At 36.5% G+C, this 26,143-nt stretch overlaps 1 protein-coding gene across 2 annotated transcripts; it reads left to right on the top strand.

The window, feature by feature from the left end:
- Positions 1–8,994: 8,994 nt before the first annotated feature.
- On the top strand, positions 8,995–14,734 carry LOC110713110. Of its 2 annotated transcripts, none has more exons than XM_021891570.1 (6): positions 8,995–9,239; positions 9,398–9,634; positions 11,008–11,181; positions 11,287–11,393; positions 12,769–13,088; positions 13,825–14,734. In XM_021891570.1, exons 1-6 carry the CDS (start codon positions 9,087–9,089, stop codon positions 14,517–14,519), a joined length of 1,686 nt encoding a protein of 561 aa, XP_021747262.1. In that variant the 5' UTR covers positions 8,995–9,086; the 3' UTR covers positions 14,520–14,734. The 2 variants fall into 2 exon arrangements, with proteins under 2 accessions (XP_021747262.1, XP_021747261.1); XM_021891569.1 differs by having other exon boundaries at positions 9,371–9,634.
- The last annotated feature ends 11,409 nt before the right edge of the window (positions 14,735–26,143 follow it).

Here is a 26,143-nt window from a genome sequence, read left to right as displayed (position 1 = left end):
GAAAGAATATTAACAATCAGTCTTCTCTCTTCTCTAAATATATCTAAACACGAATTCTTTCTATTTGTTTTCTGGGCAAGTATTCTGGGTTCCAGTCGGGTTTGTGAGTGCACATAAAATTCGGCGCCGTGCTTATCCTAGAGGGCGACCGCTTCTAGTCTACTGCACCGGGAGGTAGCGCGGAATCGTCTTTTAGCTCAGTGGTTCTCCACGACGCGGCTATTGTCAATTGGTCTACACAACATTGAGATAAGTGTTTCCGTTTAATTTGCATATCTTCTAACAATCTAAAAGACGATTGATATGATTTCTAAATATTTGAATTTTTGATATGTCAAATTTAGACAATGTTGTGATTTGATTTATTCTGATTGTTAATTTATTTTAGTCAAGAATATATCTTTGTATATATTTCGGTTACTTGATTATAGCCTAGAATATTTTTGTAATTAGTTGTTGCCTAAAACGTAGTTATGTCAGTAGCTTGTGATAAGCTTGGTAGATTGCATATATTGTCAATAGTGCAAAGGATATCACTCACGGAATATAATTTTAATATGGTATCCATTAGTTATGATGTGGTTTTGTTTGGAGAAATCTTTTGTTGTGTATGTGATTAGTCATATTACTATTGTAATGATGAATGATTTCATGGAATTTATTAAATTGATGTTTATACATTACTGTGAGAAGGCCTATAATGTGAATGTATTATGGAAAGTTTGGTTTTGATTTCACCGTCTCGACTTTTCTCAAAGAAGTTTTTCGTGCACTGATTCCGTAATTTGTTTCCTTTACTCAATGGATACTTAAACTAGGAAATGGATTATCCTAGGCTATAAACTAGGAATTATTATAATTGTGATCTATTACTCCGTATTGTTTTATTATGTATGGAGTATATTGCTCTTGTAATTAATATTATTTGTGAAACAGTTACATTTGGGTTAGTATTGCTTATATGAGATATATCCATGCTATATATGAATATTTATATTATTTTCAATGACTAATGCAATAGTGTTGCTTTTTATGTATGTCTGCCAGAAATAACTAATATAGATGCTACTATACTAAGCTGCTTTGGTTACTTGTAGTGAGTATATTACGTTATGTTATCTAGTACTTAATTGATTACTTCTTAGTACTCTGATTGACTGATTTTAAGGATTATTTTTTTTTTGCTAAAGTTTTGAGGATTGTGAGAATTAATCTGAGGAATTAATTCTGCATATAGTATGTGCGTGATGATAAATACAAGTATTACTTTTGGCCAATGGTATTATGTTGTTAATATACGCTGCAATATAACTAGTTGCAATCTTATATGATAACATGACGGAGTGTTATAATGTTCCCTAAATCTCAATTTTTTGTGGAGTTTTTGTTGATAGTCTCTAATGCCTTTAATATGCTATATTTTTGAGACTTTAGGACTTGTTCGTTATTCGCAGATTTTCGAGAGCAGTCCCAAAGATGACCCCCGATCAAAGGTCATCCTTGGTCGGTTTGGGCTGAAATTTTGGGAGTATGTTTGGGGCACATGAGGCTTATTTTTCAACGGTTGAATTCTCACTAGCTGCTCAGATTAGTGAGTTATGATGATATCTTGAGGCCCTTATTTACAACGAGGACGGTTGGGCATCTCATAGAGGTCTCACACATATTACTTGATTTAATTCAAGGGAGGTTCATTCTAAACCAAGTCTCATGTTATTATGTTTATCATTTGGTTTAATTCCTAGTAATCATCTTAACAAATATATGCTTTTGTGGTTTGACAAAGAATGTTGAGTTTGTCAATCAATTATTTGTTGAATGATTAATAGCAAGTAAAAGTTATAATGTCAATATTTTATAAGTATGACATTATATTGCATATAATCAGTTACCTTTAATTTGTTGGTTCTACATTTTGTGGATTAACTTGTTATTCAGTAGAATGCTTTGAGCAATGTTTTTTTTAACATATTTTTGAGGTGCATGTATGTACTCCGTGTACTACTTTTATCATGATTGATGTATGTGTTGAGCATGGAGTTGAGATGTATTATGTCAATTTCTTGAATCCATGATATGCAATACACGTATTGAGAAGCTTTATTCATAACTCAATTGATTTCATTACTTTATTCTCGGTTTAACATGTAAGTGTAGAATTTATAATTCTTAAATCTGTTAAGTTTTGTGAAGGGAAATTATGTGATAATTTTTCTTAAGGAGATTATATGACTTTTTCTTTGGAGAATTTTCGAGTAAAGTATTTTGGGAATTGACTACGATTTTCCAATATTTTATGATGGTTTAATGTTACCGTCTATGACTCTTTATTGTGTTATAATTCTTATGAATAAAGCATGAGTAATTTGTAAATGCCTTGAATTTTATATGGTGGCTTGGGAGTTAATATTTTGAGGTGTTGTTGAATTATTATCTTTGATTGATTCAATGTTTCAAATATCTCTGCTCTTGTCCACTTTATATATTATTATACCCAGTGTTATGACATAGTTGTATTTTTTTTCCCAACCATGTATTTGTTTATGCTCTATTTTGGTATTTGAACCTTGTCCTTTCATGTGGGGGTTCATGTTATATAAACTTATGCGTTTTCTTTATAAGAAATCTATGTTAATAAAGACCCCATGTGATTTTTGGAAGGAGGTTTTTATATCCAAATATTTCATTCATTGAGAATGTGGGTGCATTGGTAAGGGTTTTGAATCGGACTTTGTTGTCTAATGTGGGGGAAGTAATAAAGAATCGGTGTTGGACTTAAAGTCTTGCTTAGTTTTTGCTTGATAAATTGCATATCCTAATTGATTCTTTAGTGAATAAATTGTCTTTGAGCATATATGTGTATTATTACTATGTTTCAAGTGGTTGGATATCCAAGCTGGATTACTTGAATCTAGTAGGAATGAGTGACATTAATGTTAGAATTTTATATTGTTTAATGCAAAGCCTAAAAGTGGTTAATTGAGCTAAAGATGGTTTATGATTGAGTTTTCCTTACAAGTTTGTTTTGGTTTTCCTTACAAGTTTGTTTTGGTATCTATATGTCTTTAGAGTATTAACTTTAAATTAGTGGAATATCATGAGTGATTGTTTTCATGGAAGAAGTCCTTGATTATGAGTTATGTTATGTCTAACTATGTGTATCTTTTCCTTAGGATTGTAATGCTTGATATTTCTTTTATGGATTTTGTTGTTAATACATTTGAGTTTTGCTGAAAGTTTTTAAGGCTAAACTTGTGATTTGGATGAGTCATTGCTCAGATAAGTTTTTTGAATTTATTAATTATATGGGAGAAGTTTGTGTCCGTTTAGTAGTCTTATGTTTCTTGGGAACTATGCTTAATCTGACAATGCTTTTTATGTAAGTAGATTAAGCAAGTATACTCTTAACTCGAGCAATGATCATTAGATAGTTTTGAGAAGGATGCATAAGTACTTGAAAAGTACAAAAGATAAGAGTTTGCACTATTGCAAGAAGTTTCCATGAGGTCTTGATGTTCGACAATGATTTCAAACTCAAGTGGTTATGTTTGCACCACTAATTAGTGGTGGAGCTATGTTTTGGAAATTGTGCAAAGCAACCTTGTTTTTCTATGTTTGTTTTGGAATAATCTAAATTTATTGCTCTTGAATTGACAGGTAATGAGGCAAGATGATCAAGAGTATATGGCTCTTATGAGCAAATGTGTTTGCAAATATCCCATTGAAGGGGAATTCGTTGAGATTTGCAAATCATGGTTACTTTTGATTGAACCATGCCTATAAGGTTGATGTCAAAGATGATTTGTTGAATGGGGTGATATCACTAGACTGAATTAAGTCTAAAAGAAATGTTACGGATCTGTTAACTAAAGGCCTATGAAAAAAAACTAGTTTTGGAAACATCGGAAGAGATGGGGCTAAAGCCCGTGGTATGAATTGTGAAATAGTGAACTCCTACTCACCATGAGTTCAAAGGGGAACATTATGTAATAATTCGGAAGCACATTTTTATTTTATTTGTCCATCTCTAGATGTTTGTTTGTGCTTAGCTACAAATGAGAAGGAGGTTAAGCATACGGCTCTTAATGAACCCATATCCATATTTTGGAGGTGTGTTATAGCTCACACTTGATGGAGTTCACCTACTTAGGTGTGGAAGTGTGGCCGCTTCCTATGAGTATTTCGTGGGCTTATACTCTAGAGCACCTATGAGCATCCAGGCTGGACGTATGGCTAGTATAATGCGTCATCTTTATTCGCGGAATTTCAGAATATTATACATGTTCAATTGTGTGGCTCAAAGTGACGGGTCCCTAACTCCCTATTGAGTTCAAGACGAAAGTCACTTGGTAGGTGAGAGATCATAGCTTGATGTCCACTATGTGTTAATTCAAGTCGCGAGACATTGACACTTATGTAATTGTTTTGTTTTGCCCAGGATTCATTTTTCTTTCTTTCTTTCTTTTTACTTCTTCGAACCTATGGGGGATTCTTGGAAGTTCTTGAAGTAAAAAAAAAAAAAAAGGAGTTACGGTGCTTATTCTTTTGACTGTTGGGATTTACTGGCTATTGGAATTCCTTAATTTTAGCTTCCTCTTATTGCTAATTTAATAGGCATTATTGCTGATTAATGTTGTCACAAAAAGACTAGCCGCTATCCCTTTTAATGTTGATAAAAGCTAGCTCTTATTGGGGATTAATGGGTGGATGTTACACTACTTGATTGATGACCATTTTCCCCTTAATTGTTGGTTGTTTTTACTCCCTCCATTGCCTTATAAATAAACCTTATTCACCTCCGAAAGTATATATATCTAAACACGAATTCTTTCTATTTGTTTTTAGGGCAAGTATTCTGGGTTCCAGTCGGGTTTGTGAGTGCACATAAAATCCGGCGCCGTGCTTATCCTGGAGGGCGACCGCTTCTAGTCTACTGCACCGGGAGGTAGCGCGGAATCGTCTTTTAGGTCAGTGGTTCTCCACGACGCGGCTATTGTCAATTGGTCTACACAACATTGAGATAAGTGTTTCCGTTTAATTTGCATATCTTCTAACAGCTGCTTCATTGGAGTAGAAAAAGCTTGAAAACCGCTTCAATGGAGATTCACAGGCACACGTTGCTATGGAGGAGAGAGAAAATGCTTGAGGAGAGAGAAAGAAAAGAAAGTGCGCTACATGGTTGGGAAGTCTATACTATATACTAAAGTAATCACCAAAGGGGACACTTCAAATAATTTTGTGAAAAATTTTCCCTCCAAAATGATATTCATGTATTTTCCTTAAAAAATTCTATAAAAATATTTAAATTCTTTTAATAAATTTTATTTATGCAACACATATTAATTTAAGAATTTAAAAGATAGACATTAATAAATTTAAATTTGAAAAAAAAATTATTATATAAGTCATTTTATTTCAATTAACTCTATTTAATGTCAATTGACTATAATTATTAAAAAATCTTACTTTATAAATCCGTGCATTGCACGCTGCCAAAAACTAGTGAATGAATTAATCTGAGTCACTCATCTAGCGCGCATTCGAGGTAGAACTAACGACCCTAATTAGTTCTTAGTTCCTATTATAGAATTGATTCTCATTATAACTTGGTCATATATAATAATAATAATAATAATAATAATAATAATAATAATAATAATAATAATAATAATAATAATACAAAGCATCAATAGAATAGCTAATAGCATAAAAACAGATCCATAGCATTTATAATACATAGCGGTATTAGTCATGTACAGTAGACTCTCTCTTAAAAAAAACAAAAAAAAAAGGAGAATACTCCCTCCGTTTTTTTTATCTGCATCATCTAGGATTGCACAAAGTTTTAGGAAAATAATATAATATTGTTGGTGGGTGAATAAATTATTGTAAGATGGGGATCATGCAATAGAAAGTATGTGAGGCAGAATAAATATATATAATATATATAAATAAAGTAGGCATTTTTTTGGAGCATTCGGTGCGCCAAATAAGAAAAGGTATTATTTTGACCAATGAAATTTTAGATTAATAATTTATTTTAGAATTAAAAAATTCACTCGCCTTCTAAGAAAAAGTGACGAATAATATTTAAGAATTTTGCCATCTAGGTAAAAATAACGAATAATGAACAATTAAAATTTAACTATTTAAAAAACTAATAATTATCTTTTTTACATATATGGATGTAAATCTTTGATCGTAAATATCTTTAATCTCTCCCTATCAAATATTATAAAAGTTAGATATTAATAATGTACTCATCGAAACGAATAAAACTAAATCTCATATCACTATGTTTTTCCTTATATATAGAGAGAAATTTTTAATTTTTTTAATAGTTAAAATATTCTAGATGAGACTAACATTTTGAAAGAGAACGATTATATAAGAAAACGCATTTGCAAAGGACTTATTTTAACCAATAAATAAAATGATTTGTCATTTATTTTTTATTAAAAAATTAAATTGTCACCTAAGCAAAATTAAAGAATAAGGTTTGGAATTTTAAATTCAAGCGTCACGTAAAATAAATAAACCTACAAAAGATAACTTTAGTGTTAAAATTTTTTTTTAAAAAAATTATCTAATGATATTAGGAATTTTATCCAAATATTGAATGATCTTCATATAAAAAAATCTTAAATTAATAAAAATATTTACTAGAACTGTGCATCGCACGAGCTTATATCTAGGATTTTTATTATTTTAGTGGAAAAGAGAGAAGTAATAAAATAAGTTGAGTGGAGTTTAAAATAAGAGTGAGAAATGATAAAATATAATACTCCGTATAAAGTTACCAAATATAGTGTGATGCAATTAAAAAAAAAATTATGTAGTATAAAAAAAAAGGTGATGTAAAAAAAAAAAAAAAAACCGAGGGAGTATTGCCTTTTGGAAAGTTGTAAACCTTATCCAAATCTTCTCCGACCAAATAATCTATAAATATTTCAACTTTTAAAAAATATAAACATAAATTGTTAGAATAAACCACGTGTAAAATTAGAACCAATAAGAGAAGTTGGTTAGATGCGAAGCGTAGCTTTCGGCCTCACACGCATCACACTCGCAAATTCGCAATTGCAATGAAGAACCTTCAAGAATCTGGACCCCACGTTTTTATCCACAACAACAACAGCCACGAGAATGTGAATGTGAACTCCCATATACTTCCAAATATTGCTGACGTGTCCTATCTACCCTTCCAGCTCATCCCATTAGACTCTCTTACATCCATATAAGACAATTCCAGCCGCCATTAACGACCACTGCACCTTTTGTAATTTCATTTTTTTGTAACATACACTTCGACTTATATACTACTCCCTAGATTTCAGAATAAATGTTAGAAATCTAGTATAGGGACGTAGGAAATATGAGTTTACAATAATTTACATTAGGAAGTATTTTATTTATTTATTTATTTATTTATTTATTTATTTTTTTGAGGGAAGGAAGTATCTACTTTGATAAGTTTTGGTGGGTTAGAGTCTAATTATGGTGTTAATTATTTATTTATTTTTTATATTTTTCCATAACTTTTATTTTACTGATAGTATATTAATAGACACAAAAATTAAAAATTTTGCGAGTAAAATAAATTAAGCAAAATTATAAATTAAGACTAGTTTGTCAACTTTACTCTTCAAATCTTATATATATATATATATATATATATATATACATATATATATATAATATACTTATTAGCTTCATCCTCACATAGATTATCCAATTAACTTTTATTCGGACGGACATATAGAGCCAAAAGCTGGCCCGACCCGAGATACCGACCCTAAAACGACCTATTAATCGACCCATTGAACCCGAAAAAAATGGTGACCCGAACCCGGCCTGAAATCAACTTTAGACCCGAATATTTGAGACCCGACCCCGAACATTAACCGACCTAGAGACGACCGACCTAATGTAACCCGTAAATTATTGACCTGAACCGAACCCGACCTGAACCGAAATTGACCCAAACCCGTTTTAACCCGTCAAAATCCGAATACAACCCGACTTGTTCCTAACCCGATCCGAATACAACCCGATTTGTTCCTAACCCGACCGAATTCAACCCGATTTGTTCCTAACCCGACCCGAATTTAACTCGACCTGCTACAAACCCGACTCAAATTTCAACACGGCACGTTACAAACCTGACCCGAATCAACCCGACTTCTTATTGACCCGACCCAAATTCAACTCAACTTGTTATTTAATTAATTTGCATAGGTCGTTATCTCATGTTGGTATTGGAACGAAAATTGAATCCTAACTCTATTTCTTCAATATTTCACTTTGAATTTTAAGAGGTTAGTTTCACAACATGTTTATAGGGACGAATTTCAAAGACGAAACATGTTTTCCACAAATTATAGACTTGAACCGAACCCGACTCGAACCCGAGAATGACCCGGCTTGAAAATGACTCGACTTGATTATAACTCACAAAGTATTGACTTGAACCGAACTCGACTACAACCCAAAAATGACCCGACCTTATTATAACCCGTAAATAATTGACTTGAATCGAACCCGAATCGAACCCGAGAATGACCCTAACTTGTTTAAACCCGTAATGACCCGGATTTAACCCGACCTATTTTTTACCCGACCCGAATGTACCCCGACCTTTTACTAACCCGACCTAAACCCGATAAGATGTATGACTCGACGTGACCCGACTCAAGCATGATCCAACCCAAATATGTTATGACATTAATCTATATTGACCCGACCCGAGATGACCCGACTCACACTAACCCGACTTAAACCCGACCCGTTTACCCGAAGTCACAACTCTTATAATCTAGCTACCGTAAATGACAAAAGGGCTATTCCGTAATCTCCCTTCTTTGAACAACAACAGCCAGGTACATAGTACCACATCTATCACACGTGGCACACTCAACAGTACCACGTCACTCCACGCGCCACACTCGTGCTCTAGCCTATATAGGATAGAGTTGAATAGCTGTAATTGACGTTTTTGTCTCACTACCAAAATCAAAATACTCCATCTCACTTTCTCACCGAGTTAACTCAGAGTCTCTGATTCTCTCTCTTCGAGTTTCAAAAAAATGGTTCATAGAATCATGGATTCCGTCGAAGAATTCTCTTCACCGGAAAAATCATGCCGGAAAAAGGTCAAAGTCAAGGCAGAATTCGATGATTCTGGTGAAAATTCACATGGGTTTTTCTCCAAACGACCCAAATTTGATTCATTCAATAAGGTTCGTCAATTTTTCTTATAAATTTTAATTTATTTTATACTACCTCCGTATCACATTATTTGATAACCATTTAACATAAAGTGTGAATATCAAATGGTTGCAAATATATGAAAAGAAGCTAGTTTTTTCAGGAAGGGTGTGTTTGGTTGGATTTTCAGGAAAAGAATGATGGGGTATTGGAGTATAATCCATTAGAAGAGCCAAGTCCATTGGGATTAAAGCTAAAAAAGAGTCCATCATTTTTGGATTTGATCCATATGAAATTGTCTCAGGAAAAGAGTGCTTCCTTAGCAAAAACACTTGCTAGAAAAGAAAAGGGTGCTTCTTCTGCTGCTGATAATAAGCTTAAGGCTTCCAATTTTCCTGCTACTTTGCTTAAAATTGGCTCTTGGGAGGTACTTCATTTTTTTAATTTGGATAATTGCCGGTTTGTATGTTTTAATTACACATTAATCAGTGTAATTAATGTTTGATATACATAGTTGAACTTAACACGGATATGTGTGAACTATAATAAATTGGTCTTCAATACGCCAATACGTACATTTGACCAATATACAAATCTAATACTCCTATCTTATACGACTATGTTTTTTTACTTATGAAAAAGTTATATAATGAGAAAATTTGGTCAAAGTTTTTAAAGTTTAATCATAAAAACGAAATTGGCCACCAAATTTGGGATGGACGGAATATGAAGTTTAAATGTATTTCCGAATCTATCTATTCACTAATACTAAAATAAAACAAATAAAACATGTTAACATCATTTTTTTCTAAAATTATACACGTCGTTTCTCATAAAAAAAAATTCCGCCTAGATGCTTTAATAACATCATCTTTATTTTTTTTTAAAGCTGAACTAACTACTCTATTTTTATTGATTAGAAAATTGTTATACTACTATTTATTTTGACTACTATACAAATAATAATATTGTTGACATTTGTGTTAATTGTATACTGTGTTAATTGCTTCTATAGACTACTATACAAACGATTAATTGTTGGAAGCTAAAATAATAATATTGATGACATTTGTGTTAATTGTATACTGTTTTTTTTTTTTTTTTTTTTTTTTTTTTTTTTTTTCAGATTTTATTAATATGCATCCTTAAATAATTTTCTTTCGACTATTTCAATTATTTATTGTTATTAATATGGTTCATATATATCCTTAAATATAAATTATTTTTATATCTAATTTTAATATTTATATACAATGTAATGCAACATAACATAAATTACAAAAAAAATTAATTCTAACCGTGCATCGCACGGGATAGGATAACCTACTATATTCTGATTTCGAAAATTATGACAAAATTACGTGTTAATTGGTGTTATTTAATTTAACTTCTTAATGTTTGTTTATAAATTAATTTTCCTTATTTATTTGACATAAATTAATTCTAACCGTGCATCGCACGAGATAACCTAGTATATTATGATTTCGAAAATTATGACAAAATTACGTGTTAATTGGTGTTATTTAATTTAACTTCTTATTGTTTGTTTATAAATTAATTTTCCTTTTTTTATTTGACATAATGATTATTGGTAAAATTTTGAACTTTATACTTGTAAATATGATCTGGTGTTAATGCATTTGGTTTGTCATATGCTATGATATGTACTAACTACTAAGGCTCTTAATGTTAAAACTTTGGGTATAGTTTGAAAATGAATGTTGTATACTTGTATGTGTGTGGTATCCTTTTGTGGTGTAGAGTATATTTAGGAAAATGTGCTATGTATTTTCATTGCAGTACAAGTCAAGGTACGAAGGCGATTTAGTGGCAAAGTGTTATTTTGCTAAGCACAAGCTTGTATGGGAAGTTCTGGATGGTGGACTTAAGAATAAGATTGAAATTCAGTGGTCTGACATCATGGCTATCAAGGCAAACTACCCTGATAATGAACCTGGAACACTAGATGTTGTGGTAAGATAGTTGTATACTTGTATGTTATGAGTAAATATGTTGGTTCAATGTATATTGTTGTTTGTTGTAATGGTGTCATGATTGAAGGTGTTATGTTCTGTTCAGCTTTCGCGACAACCTCTGTTCTTCAGAGAAATTAATCCACAACCAAGGAAGCACACTTTGTGGCAGGCGACAACAGATTTTACTACCGGGCAGGCTTCACTCCATAGGTACAATTGCCAAAGCCTTATTGATTGTTTTAGTTGATTGAGTTTTTGTTTCAATTTGGAATTTGGTTTCTTTCTCATTTTGTCGCTGGCTGCACCTAATTTATGTGTGTAAGTATGATTGTTGATTACCGAATATCTGAAGAACAGCCTACAAATTACTGACATCTATAACAAGCCATGATTCTATTTTCTATTGCTAAATGAATAAACATGTTACTTTGGAGTTAATAACTTCAATTGACATTGTTCTTTATACTGTTCTTGTACAACACTGTTCTGGAAATAAATTCAATCGCCGAGTAAAGTTAAGACAATCGAATTTATTTTCAGAATTCCTTTTAAAGGAATAATTCGGTGAGACTGAATCTGCCATCTGTGTCATGTATTTGTAAATTGAAGTTATTATCAGCTTTTGGATTTTTTTTTTTTTTAAATATTATACAAATTTTCATTTAAATTGTTAAGATCTGCTTTTGTGTTATTAGACGTTACTCCACTGTTATGTACAAGTAATTTATAGCCTTTAAGTTATAGTGATCTAGTAATCCTGAAAAAGACAATAGGAGTTGGTTGATTGCCTAGAATATCCCCCTGAACATTCATTAATGGTAAAACTGACAACTTTGGACTACTTATTGCAATTTTTCCTTCATCAGGTCATGTTATGAAAATATGAAATTATAAAGAAAAACTTTACGAACTCTATAACAGGGGTTTTCATGTGGATTTGCATTCTTACTTCAGCTGTCATAGATTGGCCGTGTCCTAATCAAAGAATGGCCTCTTGATTAAGATATGGCTTAGAAATTTACCTGAGGATTGCTGCTTTTCTGAAAGCGGGTTATTTTCTCCTTCCTTATAGCCCACTGCTGGGCTGTCGGCTTACTGATTGATTTCATGCTTTCAGAATTATGCTAAGATTCCTGCACTGGACCATCCGTTCATTGGATGAACCCTCTGCACTATTGCTACATCACTTGACCTGATGACCATAACTAATTATCAGCTGCTAGTATTTTGAGTCATGTGCTCTACCTCGGTAATATAAACAGAATACAGGATTGACTAGACTGTTTCAATGTCATGGCGTTCTCATAATATAGATGGACCTTGTTATATAGCTACGTGTTCTTGCAATTATGGGTGATATCCGTGATAGGATCCTGTGGCTTAAGATAGCCCATGGGCCAGAGTGGCTATAGTGTGGCTGGCTTATGCTATTTTGCTAAGACTACTGATTCAAATTACACGTATATAGTTTTTGAATCTACATGATACAATTCTGAATGGTGTTCTGATACCATCTTATAAGTAGGGGATGTTAATGGTTTGAATTTATTGAATGGCATCCTGATAGCTTCATTTTTTGTTGCAGGCAACATTTTCTACAGTTTCCCCAGGGCACTTTAGGAAAGCATTTTCAAAAACTTATACAATGTGATCCTCGTCTCAGCTTCCTAAGTCAACAGCCACAGATAGAATTAGATACTCCATATTTTCAACCAAGGGCTTCCATTTTTGGTGATCACAGTAACCCTGCACATAGTTTTGAATTGAAGACTGAAAGGACATTTAGTTATTCGGGCATCAGGGATGGAGTTTCAGTTTCTGGGCTATCCTCTTCAGATATTGAGAACAAGAACTATATTGGCTCACCTATACAGAACTCAAACAGAAATTCTCAGTTTGTTCCAGGTATTTGAACTGACATGGACTGACATGGACCATCTTTTACTGTCTAATTTTCATATACTTGTATGCTTAGATACTAGTTTTGATTATACCAACCATACCTTTAGGTAGGGTAATGTTTCTCGTGATGGCCTGGGGGCTAGGACCTTCTCTTTCTTCCTTAACTTGAACAGCTACTATCTGGTTGGTCATGAGGGATGTCGGTGTCTCCATTAATGGGGTTCCTTACATTACAAGCCATTTCCTACTTAATAATCTCAACAATGTTAGATGTTAACTAAAATTACTGGGTGGTAGTTCAAGCTACAGATGGGTGATGATTTTTCTTACTGCCAACCGAAAACCCACCTGATTTATGAAGCAGCTCTATCAGTCATTTTGCTTTCAAATATTTTTCTTTAGAATTTGAAACCTGAGATTGGCAGATTTTGTGTGAAGAACATTTTATATCTGTTTATTTCTTCTATTTGTGATTGAATCTTATAGTAACAGCCCTCAAATGGCCAGTTTGTGTTGTTTGCACCTCTGCAAATCGGCTTAGGCTCAATTCCTTATGATCTAGCACAATCAATGCCTTGGCCCATAATTATCTAGACAAGTACACCTTATTTCTGAGCCTTCAGGCAGGAGCACATTTTGCCATTGAGGGGTGGTATTGCAGTAGTTAGTTTTGCTATTGCCTATTATGAAGTATTGCTTACAGTAATGAATAACCTCATGAATTTAAATAATGCTACAGATATGCGCGTGATGGAAGGAGATGTCAGCAGCAAGTATAACGATGCTGATAGACTCCAACTTCTGAACCAGATCAAACTTCCTGGTCTTAATCCATCCATGTCAGTAGGTGATCTTGTAAACCATATTGGTGACTGTATCTCAGAGCAGATTAGATCTGACAATCCTAGTCTTTCCATCAATGAACCTCAAAAGTGGGAAATTCTTGACGAGATCACTCAGTATCTGCTAAATGACTCCCAAACTTTAACAAATTCCGATGAAAAGCGTATCATGTCAAAAGTTAACTCCCTTTGCTGCCTTCTGCAAATGGATGATGCAGGAGTTCAAAATGCACAGATCAGCTTAGAGAGTGTGCGAGATCTGGCTGTGGGAAACACCCAAGCTGCCAAACAACTGTGTGAAAATCAAACTGCAAAGACTGTTCTTGCAGAAGCAAGCAAGACTGGTTTAGGCAATTTTCAACAGGAAACTAGCTCTTCAAGGAAGGATTTGGTTGCCGAACAACTGTGTGAAAATCGAACTACAAAGACTATTCTTGCAGTGGGAAGTGAGGCTGGACTAGGAAATGATTTCCAACAGGAACCAAGCATGTCAAGGAAGGATTCAGTTGGCGAGCTTCTTCTCCATCTTCCAAGGATAGCATCTCTACCTCAGTTCCTGTTCCCAGAAGATTCAGGAATCCGAGGCAGATAGCATACTTGCAGCTGTTCCTTGAGATGATAAAAAAACTAGAACAGTGTAAATCTCCTGTATATATTAGCTATCAGTATCTGAATTCTGCAGGTTTGATGCAAATTCTGTTTATGAATAATCCAACTAATGTTTGTCACCCTTGAGAGAGAATTTAGTTATCCTCTGTCTCTTTAATATCCTATTTTGCTAATGCAAATCTTTTACTATTTGTATTACTGACTAGTTAGCGAACATTAATAAAAATTTAATTTTCTAAAATCACTAGTTGAGACAATTTCAACTGGAATTCACGTGACTTTATTCAATCTTACAAAGTATATTAAGTAATAATAATTTAACAGATTCAGTAGTGTTACTGTAGGGAATAATTCAAGCTTTAATCCCACTAGCTTGAACTCCACTGTGATCATACACTAAAGTACGGTGGCGTCCAAAAGGGAAGAAGATAGAGCAAAAGAGTCGCCAATAAGTTTTTTTAGGAACTTGTAAACCGTTCATAGGATGAAGGTTACACCCCTTAACGATCCAAGAGATCGTCAACTCCATAAGGTCATGAACCATTAAAGTACTTACTTTGATGCTTCGTACCTCTTTCTAATAACAAAATACACACGTTAGTTAACTTCAAGGAAAATAATAAACAAAACAATCAAATTAAATAATTGAAAGAGAGATTTGGGACCAAACCCTCAGAAATTAAAACCTTTCACGTCTAGGGCGAAGGCAACTTCGAATATGGCTAGGTGTTTCTAGATCTTGCGAATGCGGAATTTTGTATTTAAAAACAAAGTTTAGAAGAAAAAGATGAATGATTAAGAGAATACTAAAGAAATAATGATTGCGAATGAAAACTAATTGTTGATGAATGTAGATGATTGAAAACAGTGTTTTTAATACGATATTTATAGAGAAAATCAGCCAAAAAGATAAAATAAACAAAACAGAGTCTGACGCACAAAAAACAGAGTTGGCGCAAACCCTGGCTAACTGGTGCTAGGCACCAACACTGGCGCGAGGCGCTAATGGCTAGCGCGAGGCGCCAAAGCCAGGCGCCAAGCCTATTTTCAACGCGTTTTCGAAAATCAGATAAATTTGCCGTACTGGAGGATAAAATCATATAATTTCCTCAAAAATGCTATTTGATTTTAATTAAAACTCTGAAAAGTCAAAAGTCAATTTATCAATGCTAATTGAATAGGAATGAAAAGAACCTTCTAGAAGATTCTAGAAGATTAAAACCATTCCTAATTGCATTAGGAATGATAAATCATATTAGGCCCCCCCTAGATCATTGGGCCGTATATAAGGCTCAAACCGGACCCAGTTTAGTAAATTGACCATAATTTCCTCAATATTCATCGGAATTGGGATTATAATATATCGTTGGAAAGCTTTTGTCAAGCCCCATCCAACTAAACTATTATTGGACCCATATCATGGACCAACCAAACTGGATTGGCTGTTTTCTTAAAATAAATTTTCAAAAACAGAGAGAAGAGAAAAGAAATTAAAACTTTCCGCAACACTAGACTTTCCACTCTTTCACTTCATTCGACTATGATTCGACGCGAAAGGTACTCATCACCGGGTTTGGTTTTTGGGAGACACAAATGGGTGTCTATAGAAGCCCCCACTTTGACTGAGTTTGGAGAAACGCAAGTTTCGAAAACAAAAGTCAAAGTAACGATAGGGACGGAGAATGATTCAGAACGTTCTGCGATCCTAAACCAATCTTGTAACGCCGATACCTGTAAAACTAGCGTTAGTTAAACAGATAAAAGAGTTAAGAAACGCATATCTTGCACCGTCGAGCACACGTCTCTGAAAGTAACCGATTGTTGCCGCTTTACTGTATCCTTCCTGTTTTGATGACCTTCTACAAGCTAGAGAATGCCATCCCGCTTGAAAACCGCCACGCCTATAACTGCTCTCAAATTAGAAGATTGCTTCTCCTGAAACGATCCTCCTCCGCATTGATAATATTCCACGTCCAAGGGAATATCACCGAAGATTGCTTTTCTTGAAACAAATCCTCATCCGCATTGATAATATTCCACGTCCAAGGGAATACTATCGAAGATTATTTCTCTTGAAACAATCTCCAACCGCATAGATAATATTCCACGTCCAAGGGAATACTATCGAAGATTATTTCTCTTGAAACAATCTCTATCCGCATAATGCTCAATTCGAAACTTATAATGCTCAATTTTCTTTGTTTGTCAAGTTTTATGCCATGAAATTGCTTGATTATATTTTTACATTGCCTTGGGAGTAATTTGAGACTTGTTTGACTCAATTTGGTGAAGAAATGAGCAATTTGCCATCGTTGGACCTCTTAAGGTCGTGAAGAACAATGTGACTTGTTCTTGTTGTTTTTGCTTGCAATTCTTGTCCAATTTGTCACAATAATTACTATAGAGTTGCAAGAAATTGTTTGATTGCTTGAAAAATGCCGTTATGCTCAATTTGAATTTGTGCTCTGTTTTAGTACTACGTACTCTGTTTTTTTGCGAACATAGTATCATACAGCTAGGCGAACCTTAGATACTATAGAACCTTAATTTATGATGATTTTGCACAATGTAGCATGACTAGACAACGAGGTTCGGGTTCACGGTCCCGAAACACCAGACGGGAGCATGAGCCCGTAGAGGATGACGTCACGCCTTCCACTTCGCTTGGTCGACTTCCCGAGTGGGATGAGCGGACCCTGTTCTTCGCCCCCGTCCACCACATTTCTGAGAGGGTGAGACGGGGCATTACGGTCGGGAGGACGCGGTATCACGGTTCCGGCTGTGATGGTTTGGGCGATTTGTACAAGATGTACTTCGCCAGAGATCTTGAGACGAGACTCCTATGGGAGTCTTGCGGACTAGCTACTCTGTTCGAGACCTCCAAGGCTATGGTTGCCTCCAGCGGGGGTCACCATGTAGTGCGCGCTTTGGTGGATTTCTTCTGGGACACCACCAACATCTTTCATTTCCCCTGGGGCGAGATGATGGTCACCCCTACGGACTTCAGTCTCATTACAGGACTGGAGTTCACTTCCGTGCCACTGCCGTTCGACAGTGAGATCGACGTCTTTTCTTCGGAGGTCGAGGAGCTGTTGGGGCCGATCGCTATTCGGGCCCAAGCCGAGGTCGAGACGACTAAGTTTAGCTCTAGGAGAATTCGCCGCTCGACGCTTGCAGCGGCTCTTGATGACGATGCGACCACCCGAGAGCAGCGGGTGCGCATCTTTGCGCTGATGTTGTTGTCAGGGACATTCTCCCCTAACAAAGGTAGTTTGGCGTTGCTTTACTATCTTCCTGCTGTCCGCGATCTTCATCGTATCGGGACTTATGACTGAGCCAGCTTGGCCTATGCTGACTTTGTTCGTGCGCTGAGGGACTCGTGTCGACACCGGTCCTTTGGGACGAACGTCGCTTTGTCTGCCTTTTGGAAGGTCGTAGAGGTAAACATTATTCTTTATAAAGTCTAGCTCTACATTTTAGCTAGCATTTACTCACAATTTTAACTCCTTGTAGATCTGGTTCTACGAGTACTTCCCTTCTACTGCGCCGGCGAGACCATCGCCGCGGGGATTTCTAGTGAGCGCCTCTTGGGGCGGCCGCCTCGTGGATGTGTCTACTACACACGTCCGGAACTGGATCATCGCGGTACGACTTTTATCTATTTGCCTTTTCACGGTGCTTTAGGTATATTCTCGCCTGATTGATGTTCTTTGTAGGGGCATGAGGTGGTGTACCGGCCGTGGGGCGGTTGGACAATCCCTGGGTTAGCTGCACAGTATTCTGCTGAGCGTCGCTATTTCTTGGGGACTTACGGAGCGATCGCGTACTTAGGAGAGAGGGTTGCTAGAAAGCATTCCTCTGATGTCTTCGTCGTTCCTATTCCTCCACCGCGTCATATGTTCGATGATGCGCGTTTGTCGAACATGTCTGAGGGAGCTGGTACCCCTTGGCGGTCCTATGTGATCCTCGGGCGGTGATATGCTGAGGAGCTACTACCTTTGTTAGCTCCAGCCCCCATACCGGCTGAGGATGTGAGGGTAAGATTTTTCATCTTTTACTTTCCATTAAGTAGCCCCCAAGTAATGTTTTACTGACCTTTTCTTTTTTTATTAGGACGGTGCTGCTAAGTTCGTGCCACCCTGTATGTCCATCCACTACCAGGGGATGTATGGTCCGATCGAGGAGATGATTCCTCCGGCTCCCGAGGGCGAGCGCTTCGTAGAGCGGTCGATTCCTCGCCACCAGACTCGAGTAAGCCTAGATATTCACAATTTTGTGTTCATATATCATGCATATTTACTGACTTATTTTTCTGACAGTTTTCACGCGAGGTGGTTTCGGCGATGGCACGATGCATAAATGCCTTCCGGAGCCAGCTCGTCCAGATGAGGAATGCGGCTACTTGCCGTCGGGATGACGTCATCCGAGAGGTAGCCTTTCTTTACTTATTTTTTTGCATTGCTGCTTCAATTTTACCTTGTTTCTGATTTAATTCTTTTTGCAGGGCCAACCTATTGCTTCTCAAACCCGCACAAGAACTGAGGGGCGGAGGGATCCAGCGAGGTCTAGCTCGAGACGACGTCGTACTTAGTCAGGGGGTAGAGGTGGTCGCTTTTAGGCTGCTCGTGTTGACGTTGCAGAGGGCTCGGGATCCTCTTTTGAGGGTGCTCATGCTGCACCGGTAGGAGAGGCTACCTCGGCTTTCAGAGGTGGTGGGATGTACGAGATAGGCTCGTCATCGCAGCAGCCTCCGCAGCCTCAGACTCAGGTTGATCCTGGCTAGAGTGGACCTACCTTGAGTCTTCCTCCTCCTACGGAGACTGGAGCTGGAGCTGGTGGAGAGGTGACTCCTCGTACGACGCAATTTTATGATATGATGGGCATACGTCCTCCGGCACCGTAGTTTGTTCCTGTGTATATTTTATTTTGACTTTTCATAGAACTTTGCCTTAGACTCACTATTTTTAGACATATTTTGTATATTTATGCTATTATGAGTTTATATTGTTTGTTATTATTATGTGTATGTTAGTGTGTGCAAGAGAAGTGTGACAAACAATTTTGCGCAAAAATTCCGTCATTTTTATTATTGATGGAGGGTATCCGACTCTCTCCCCGAAAAGAAAAAAATAAAAAAGAGGAAAGTCAAACAAAATGTCGGGTGTTTGGAATTTAATTTAAATAAAGTCCAAAAAGAATAATATAATTAAAAATAATAGCTATTTTATTTAATTAAGAAAAAAAAAAGATTAAAAAAATGTTTAGGAAAGATAAACGGAGCCATAAAGTTATTAGTCGACTCGAGATTAGGAATAAAAACGCAAGTTAAGCACGCGCGGCTGATGTGGCAACTTGGCGCCAGCTGGCGCTACAATATGGCGCGTGGCGCCAGGCGCTACACTTGGCGTGTGGCGCCAAGCGCTGGCGGCTGGCGCCAATTACGGAGTTTTTACGCCAATAGACGCTGATACCGTATTTCATTCTGATTAAAACTTCTCACAATTTGTGTATAAATAGCCCCCTGCCCAGCCGATTCTTCTCATAATTCCAGCGAATAAAATAATTCTCTGCTTTAGAAAAAATAATAATCATGTCTTTAGTCACCAAAACCTTCACCCAATACACTCATGAATGGTGTCGATCTCTTAATGCTAGAGACAGAAAAGAATTAGATTTATTTCACTTGGGGGGAATTTATGGCATCAAAGGGGTAGATCTTGACTTAGATTTCACATATATCGCTTTAGAATTTTGGAATGTTGATACTCATTGTTTCAGAATAGGGTGTGATGAGATTAGCCCTTTGCCAGAGGAATTTGGTGCTATTTTATGCTTCCCTGCAATAGACCTCGTAGTAATCCCTAGAGTAGATGCATACTATTATAAGGATTTTGAGCACTTCTTTAATTTGAAAGAAAGGGATTTATTAAAAATAGTAGATGGCAACATAGTTAATTTGAAAGAATTTGCACGCCATTATTTTGATAAACCTCTTTCTGAATCTTTTCATATATATAGAAGAAGGGCGTTCTTATTTTGCATACTTAACCAATTTTTTCTTAGTAGTGTTAAAAATAAAGAAGGCCAATCAATTATAACCACTGTACTAGAACAAATTGAATCAGGGAGAAATCCAATGTCATTAATAGTTGGAGAGACTATGATTAGTCTAGATGAATTGAAAAGGGACCCAAAAGCACCTTTTCGCGGCTCTCCAATTTTATTACAGGTAGAAAAATAATATTTTTAATTATAGAAATCAAAAAAATACATTTTTGTATTGTAATACTAATTTAATTGCATTGTAATTTTTTTTTACAGATGTGGCTAATGGAAAGGCTAGGATTAATTAGCCCTTCGGACGATATTGAGAAGTATACTCCCAATTGCTTCATTAGAAGGAAGAAACGTTTCCCTAAGATTGGGAACCAAGGGTGGAGAAAAGTCTTCGAATCACGTGATTTTGCTATCAAGTGGGTCGTCCCATGGTGGAAAATAGAAAGGATGGTTGGTGTTAACAAGCAACCTTTCTTCCGTCTTCCAAGCTTGTCTCGTGTGACTTATTATTACCCCTGCAGGGTAAAAAGACAATGCGGCTTGCTTCAGAATATTCCTTCCGGGGATCTTCGTCCTCCCTATGAGTACCCTGTTTCCCAAGAAGTAGACAGATTTGATGCTTACTGGGGTGCTAGACCTTTATGGGAAGTGATTACCCAAAAGGTTCCTCCTTCCTTGCCCAATGATGTGAAGAAGTGGTTGCTGAAGAAACCTTCGAAGGATTCGAATAAAAATTAGGGTAAAACTGATGTGAAGAGTCGTCTGGGTGACAGGGTGATTCCTGCCAAGGAACGTCTAGGTGCAAGAATTGAATTCAAAACACCAGCAATGCCTAGGAAGAAAAATGTACCAAAGATAAAGGGAAAAGGAAAGCTAACACCACAGATAAAAAGGCTTGGGTGGAAAAGAAGCATGGAGTGTTAGCTGAAGGGGAGACTATCTACTCTAAAATTGAATGTAGGTCCTATAAAGGGTGCCTACTAGCTAAAGTTATGGATGAGGAGGAGGAAGTAGACAAAAATTGGAAAAGGGCTAGAAAGGAAAAGAAAGATTAGGAGCATTGCTTGTATTTCAATTAATTAGACTTAGTTTATTATTTTTTTATTTAAAGTTAATTTATTTCAACTTTATTTAAATTCCATCAATAATGTAATTTTATTTTATTAATGAAATTTAAGCTTTTAATTAAATTATTTACTTCAAATTTATTTTATTAAAGCAATGAAAAACGAAAAAATTATTTTTCCAGAAATTCTTCGAGTACAGAAGTCGAAAATTTTCCGAAAAAAAATACCGAAATTTGCCCAGAATTTTTTTTCCAATTGGCGCCACTTATTTGCAATTGGCACCTGTCATTGAAGTCTGGCGCTAAGCGCCGATTTCATCGACTGGCGCTGATGGCTGTTGGCTGGCGCCAAGCTCTTCTCTGCGACGCCGATGATTCGCCGATCTTCTGTTGAATTTTTAATTAATTCTGGAACGCAGAGATGTCGAAAAATAAAGTGGCCGCACCCGTAAAGGGTTGCCTACGTATCCTTTCTTAAGGAATCAGGTCGAACGTAGCTCTCTTGAGTATCCTACTCGAGTAATTATGGGTAGTATTTTTTGAGTTGGTCAAGATTTGTCATGTTTGAGAATTTATTGCCAACCATACCAGTTAGTTTTGCTGCACCTCCTGACAAGATTGTTTTGACAATGTAGGGTCCAGACCAATTAGGTCTAAATTTACCCCTTGGATCTAAAACATTTTTCCTTAGTGCTTTTAACACCAAGTCTCCTACTTTGATATTTCTTGTCTTGACCTTCTTATTAAAATGCCTAGCCATACGAGTCAGGTAACACTGAGTGTGATGTAGAGCTTCTAGTCGTTTCTCGTCGAGTAGGATCAATTCTTCATATCTTGCCCTATTCCATTCAACTTCATCAAGTTTACTCTCTAACGCAATGCGTAGAGATGGTATTTCTAGTTCGACAGGTTGTACGACATCCATTCATATACCAAGGAAAATGGCGTATTTCCTGTTGATGTACGGATTGACGTGCGGTAACCCCACAATGTGAAGTGAAGTTTGTCAGGCCAATCCTTATAATTTTCCGTCATTTTCTCGATGATAGTCTTTAAATTTTTATTAGCTGCCTCGACTGCTCCATTTGCTTGAAGTCTATAAGGAGAAGAATGATGATGTTGAATGCCGTATTTTTGTAGCAATTCTTCACATTCGACTTGAAAGTGAGTTCCATTGTCACTTATCATTTCATGTTGGACTCCGTATCAACAAATAATATTTCTCTCGATAAAGAGTGCTACATGTTTTGCAGTGAGTTTAGCGTTTGATTGCGCTTCGACCCACTTTGTGAAGTAATCAATTGCTACTAGAATAAATTCGTGGCCTCCTGTTCCTGGGGGAGTGATTTTGCCAATGATGTCAATTCCCCATGTAGAGAATGGCCATGGTGATGTGTAGGTATAGAGAAAAGATGGAGGGACATGTTGTAAATTGGCATAAATTTAGCATTTAGGGCATCTTTTTACATATTGATGGAAATCCCTATTCATTGTAGTCCAATAATATCCTTCTCGCATTATTTTCTGGACTAACATTTTTCCATTTACATGAGTGCCACAGATTCCTTCGTGGACTATTCTCATTTCTCTTTGTGCATCCTTATTTCCTACACATAAGAGAGCTCGACCTTTAGGTACCCTTTTATGTAGCTCGTTGTCTATGAGTACATATTGGGAAGCCAAAAGCCTCAATGCTCATTTTGCTCTTTTGTCAGCATGAGGAGGGTATTCTCCTTTGGTGACATAGTTGAGTATGTTCTTGTACCACAGTTCTTCTTCTTCTTCTTCTTCTTCTTCTTCTTCTTCTTCTTCTTCTTCTTCTTCTTCTTCTTCTTCTTCTTCTTCTTCTTCTTCTTCTTCTTCTTCTTCTTCTTCTTCTTGGACTACCTCGTCGTCTTCTATAGCCTGGATATATGCTGGTTTGTGCCTTTTTTCTATAGTTAGAGGCATTTGCTCGATTTCCGTGGGAATCCTAACCATTGAGGCTAATCTTGCCGAGGCATCGGCAAATTGGTTTTCCTCTCTAGGTAGATATGTATATTCTACCTTATCTAATTGATCGGTAAGAGTTTCCAGATAAGTCTGATAAGGGGCTAGGCTTTCGCTCCTTACTTTCCACCTTTTAGATATCTGAGTGATGATCAAAGAAGAGTCTCCGAATATCCTTAATTTTTTCACTCCCAATGCCAAAGATGTTTCAAGGCCTACCACGCATGCTTCATATTCAGCAGCATTGTTGGTAACGTCGAAATCAAGCTTTATGGAGATTGGAACATGTTCTTCTTTAGGTGATACTAGTAGCACTCCAACGCCACATCCCTTTTGATTTGAGGCCCCGTCGAAGTATAAGGTCCAAGTATCATCTTCAGTGACCATTAAGTCTTCATCTGGAAATTCATTGTCTTGTATTGGCGTCGAGTCTTCTATTGGAAAATCTACTAGAAAGTCTGACACCACGGATCCTTTGATAGCTTTTTATGGCATAAACCTTACATCAAACTGGGCTAGATTGACTATCCATCTTGATATGCATCCATTGAGTGTAGAATTCTCGAATAGATACTTGAGTGGATCTAATCGGGAGACTACGAAAACGGTGTGCACCAACATGTAATGTCTTAACTTAGTTGTGGCCCAGACCAAGGCGAGGCACAACTTCACGAGCGGTGTATAGCGTGCTTCGTATTCGAGCATCTTTTTGCTTAGGTAATAGATTGCGTTCTCCTTGCCTTCTACCTCTTGTGCTAGCATAGCTCCCATTGTCTCCTTGGTAACTGTCAAATATAACCTGAGAGGTATTCCGGGAAGTGCTGATGCTAATACGGGAGGATTTGCGAGATAAGCTTTGATCTTTTCAAAGGCTTTTTGACACTCATCATCCCATATTACTGGTACATTCTTCTTGAGTTTTTTGAAGATTGGTTCACATATCGTCGTCAGTTTTGATATGAACCTACTTATGTATTGCAACCGGCCAATAAATCCTCGAATCTGTTTCTCGGTCTTGGGCGGTGGCATTGACATGATTGCTTTGATCTTGGTTGGGTCTACCTCTATTCCTCTAGAGCTTATGACGTAACCCAAGAGCTTGCCTGAGGTGACTCCAAAAGCACACTTAGATGGATTCAACCTCATATTATATTTTCTTAGTCTTTCGAAAAATTTCCTTAAGGCTACTTGATGGCCTGGACGGTCTTTTGATTTTACAATCATGTCGTCGACATATACTTCGACTTCTTTATGCATCATGTCATGGAGTAAGGCAGTTTCCGCACGTTGGTAAGTAGCACCCGCGTTTTTTTAACTGGAATGGCATTACCGTGTAGCAGTAAGTGCCCCATGGCGTTATAAAAGTTGTTTTCTCCATGTCTTCTTTTGCCATGAGAATCTGGTTGTAACCTGCGTACCCATCCATGAACGAGAGAAGCGCGTGATTTTCCATGTTATCTACCAGAATATCGATGTGTGGCAAAGGGAAGTCGTCTTTTGGACTTGCCTTATTTATATCTCGATAGTCGACACACATCCTTACCCTTCCGTCTTTCTTCAGAACTGGGACGACATTGGCGACCCATTCGGGGTATTTAGATACCTTGATGAAACCTGCGGTTATCTGTTTTTGAACTTCTTCTTTTATTTTAAGGGCTACGTCGGGTTTCATTCGACGCAACTTTTGTTTTACAAGTTTCATTCCTGGAATTAGTGGTATAGTATGTTGAGCTATTTCTCTATTAATGCATGGCATATCTACATATGACCAAGCGAATACATCGATAAATTCTTTAAGTAAGTTAATTTAATCGGTTCTTTCTTGTTTATTCAATGTTAATCCGATTTTAACTTCTCTTTTATGAGTTGAATCATTTGAGATATCAACTGTTTCAGTTTCTTCAATTACCAGTGTTTTCTTTTCGAGTGTTTCCATTGCTTTAATAATTTCTTTGTCTTTTTCATCGTTAGTTAAGCAATGCTCGTCATCTTGGGTTAGAGAAGAACATGAGAAGTAAGGAGAATGAGAAATATTATTATACTCTGAGATCATTACATCAAAGAGTGATATCCTCAGGGACCGGATCACTAACTATCTTATGAGAGGAAATAGGAGGGGGAGGTGTTACTACTAAAGACTTAGAAGACTCTAGAGGGAAGAACTCTGACTCAGACGACTCTTCAAACATCGGTCCTTGCTCTGTCATGATGGATATCTTCCTTCCGCTTGGAGTAGTCACCTTGATAGTCTTGCGCCACCCTTGTAGTGATCCTTCAGCTAGAGTAATTAGCTTCGAGGGATCGAAGCTTTCAGTTTGTAGGACTGTTTGAATGAGCGAGGAGTTATCCTCTTTATAAGTTGGCTCATTCTTTTCTCTCCCAAACAGTAATCCCATGACGTTAAAGTCAGAGCATGGGGTGCTTTCTCCTTGTGGACGGGAGTTGGGATTTCATCAGTGAAGTAGCAATCCAAGAAAATCTCAAATCCCGGTTGT

This window comes from Chenopodium quinoa, unplaced genomic scaffold (assembly GCF_001683475.1).
Source record: "Chenopodium quinoa cultivar QQ74 unplaced genomic scaffold, ASM168347v1, whole genome shotgun sequence".
NCBI classification, from domain to species: Eukaryota; Viridiplantae; Streptophyta; class Magnoliopsida; order Caryophyllales; family Amaranthaceae; genus Chenopodium; species Chenopodium quinoa.
This window is presented reverse-complemented; position numbering and strand designations above follow the sequence as displayed.

Bases quoted from the DNA above. Each gene is read 5' to 3' on its own strand.
- LOC110713110 (XM_021891569.1), top strand. From the start codon at position 9,087: ATGGTTCATAGAATCATGGATTCCGTCGAAGAATTCTCTTCACCGGAA. The intron at 9,635-11,007 runs GTACTTCATTTT...TTTTCATTGCAG, and splicing joins TTAAAATTGGCTCTTGGGAG to TACAAGTCAAGGTACGAAGG. The intron at 13,089-13,824 runs GTATTTGAACTG...ATAATGCTACAG, and splicing joins AAATTCTCAGTTTGTTCCAG to ATATGCGCGTGATGGAAGGA.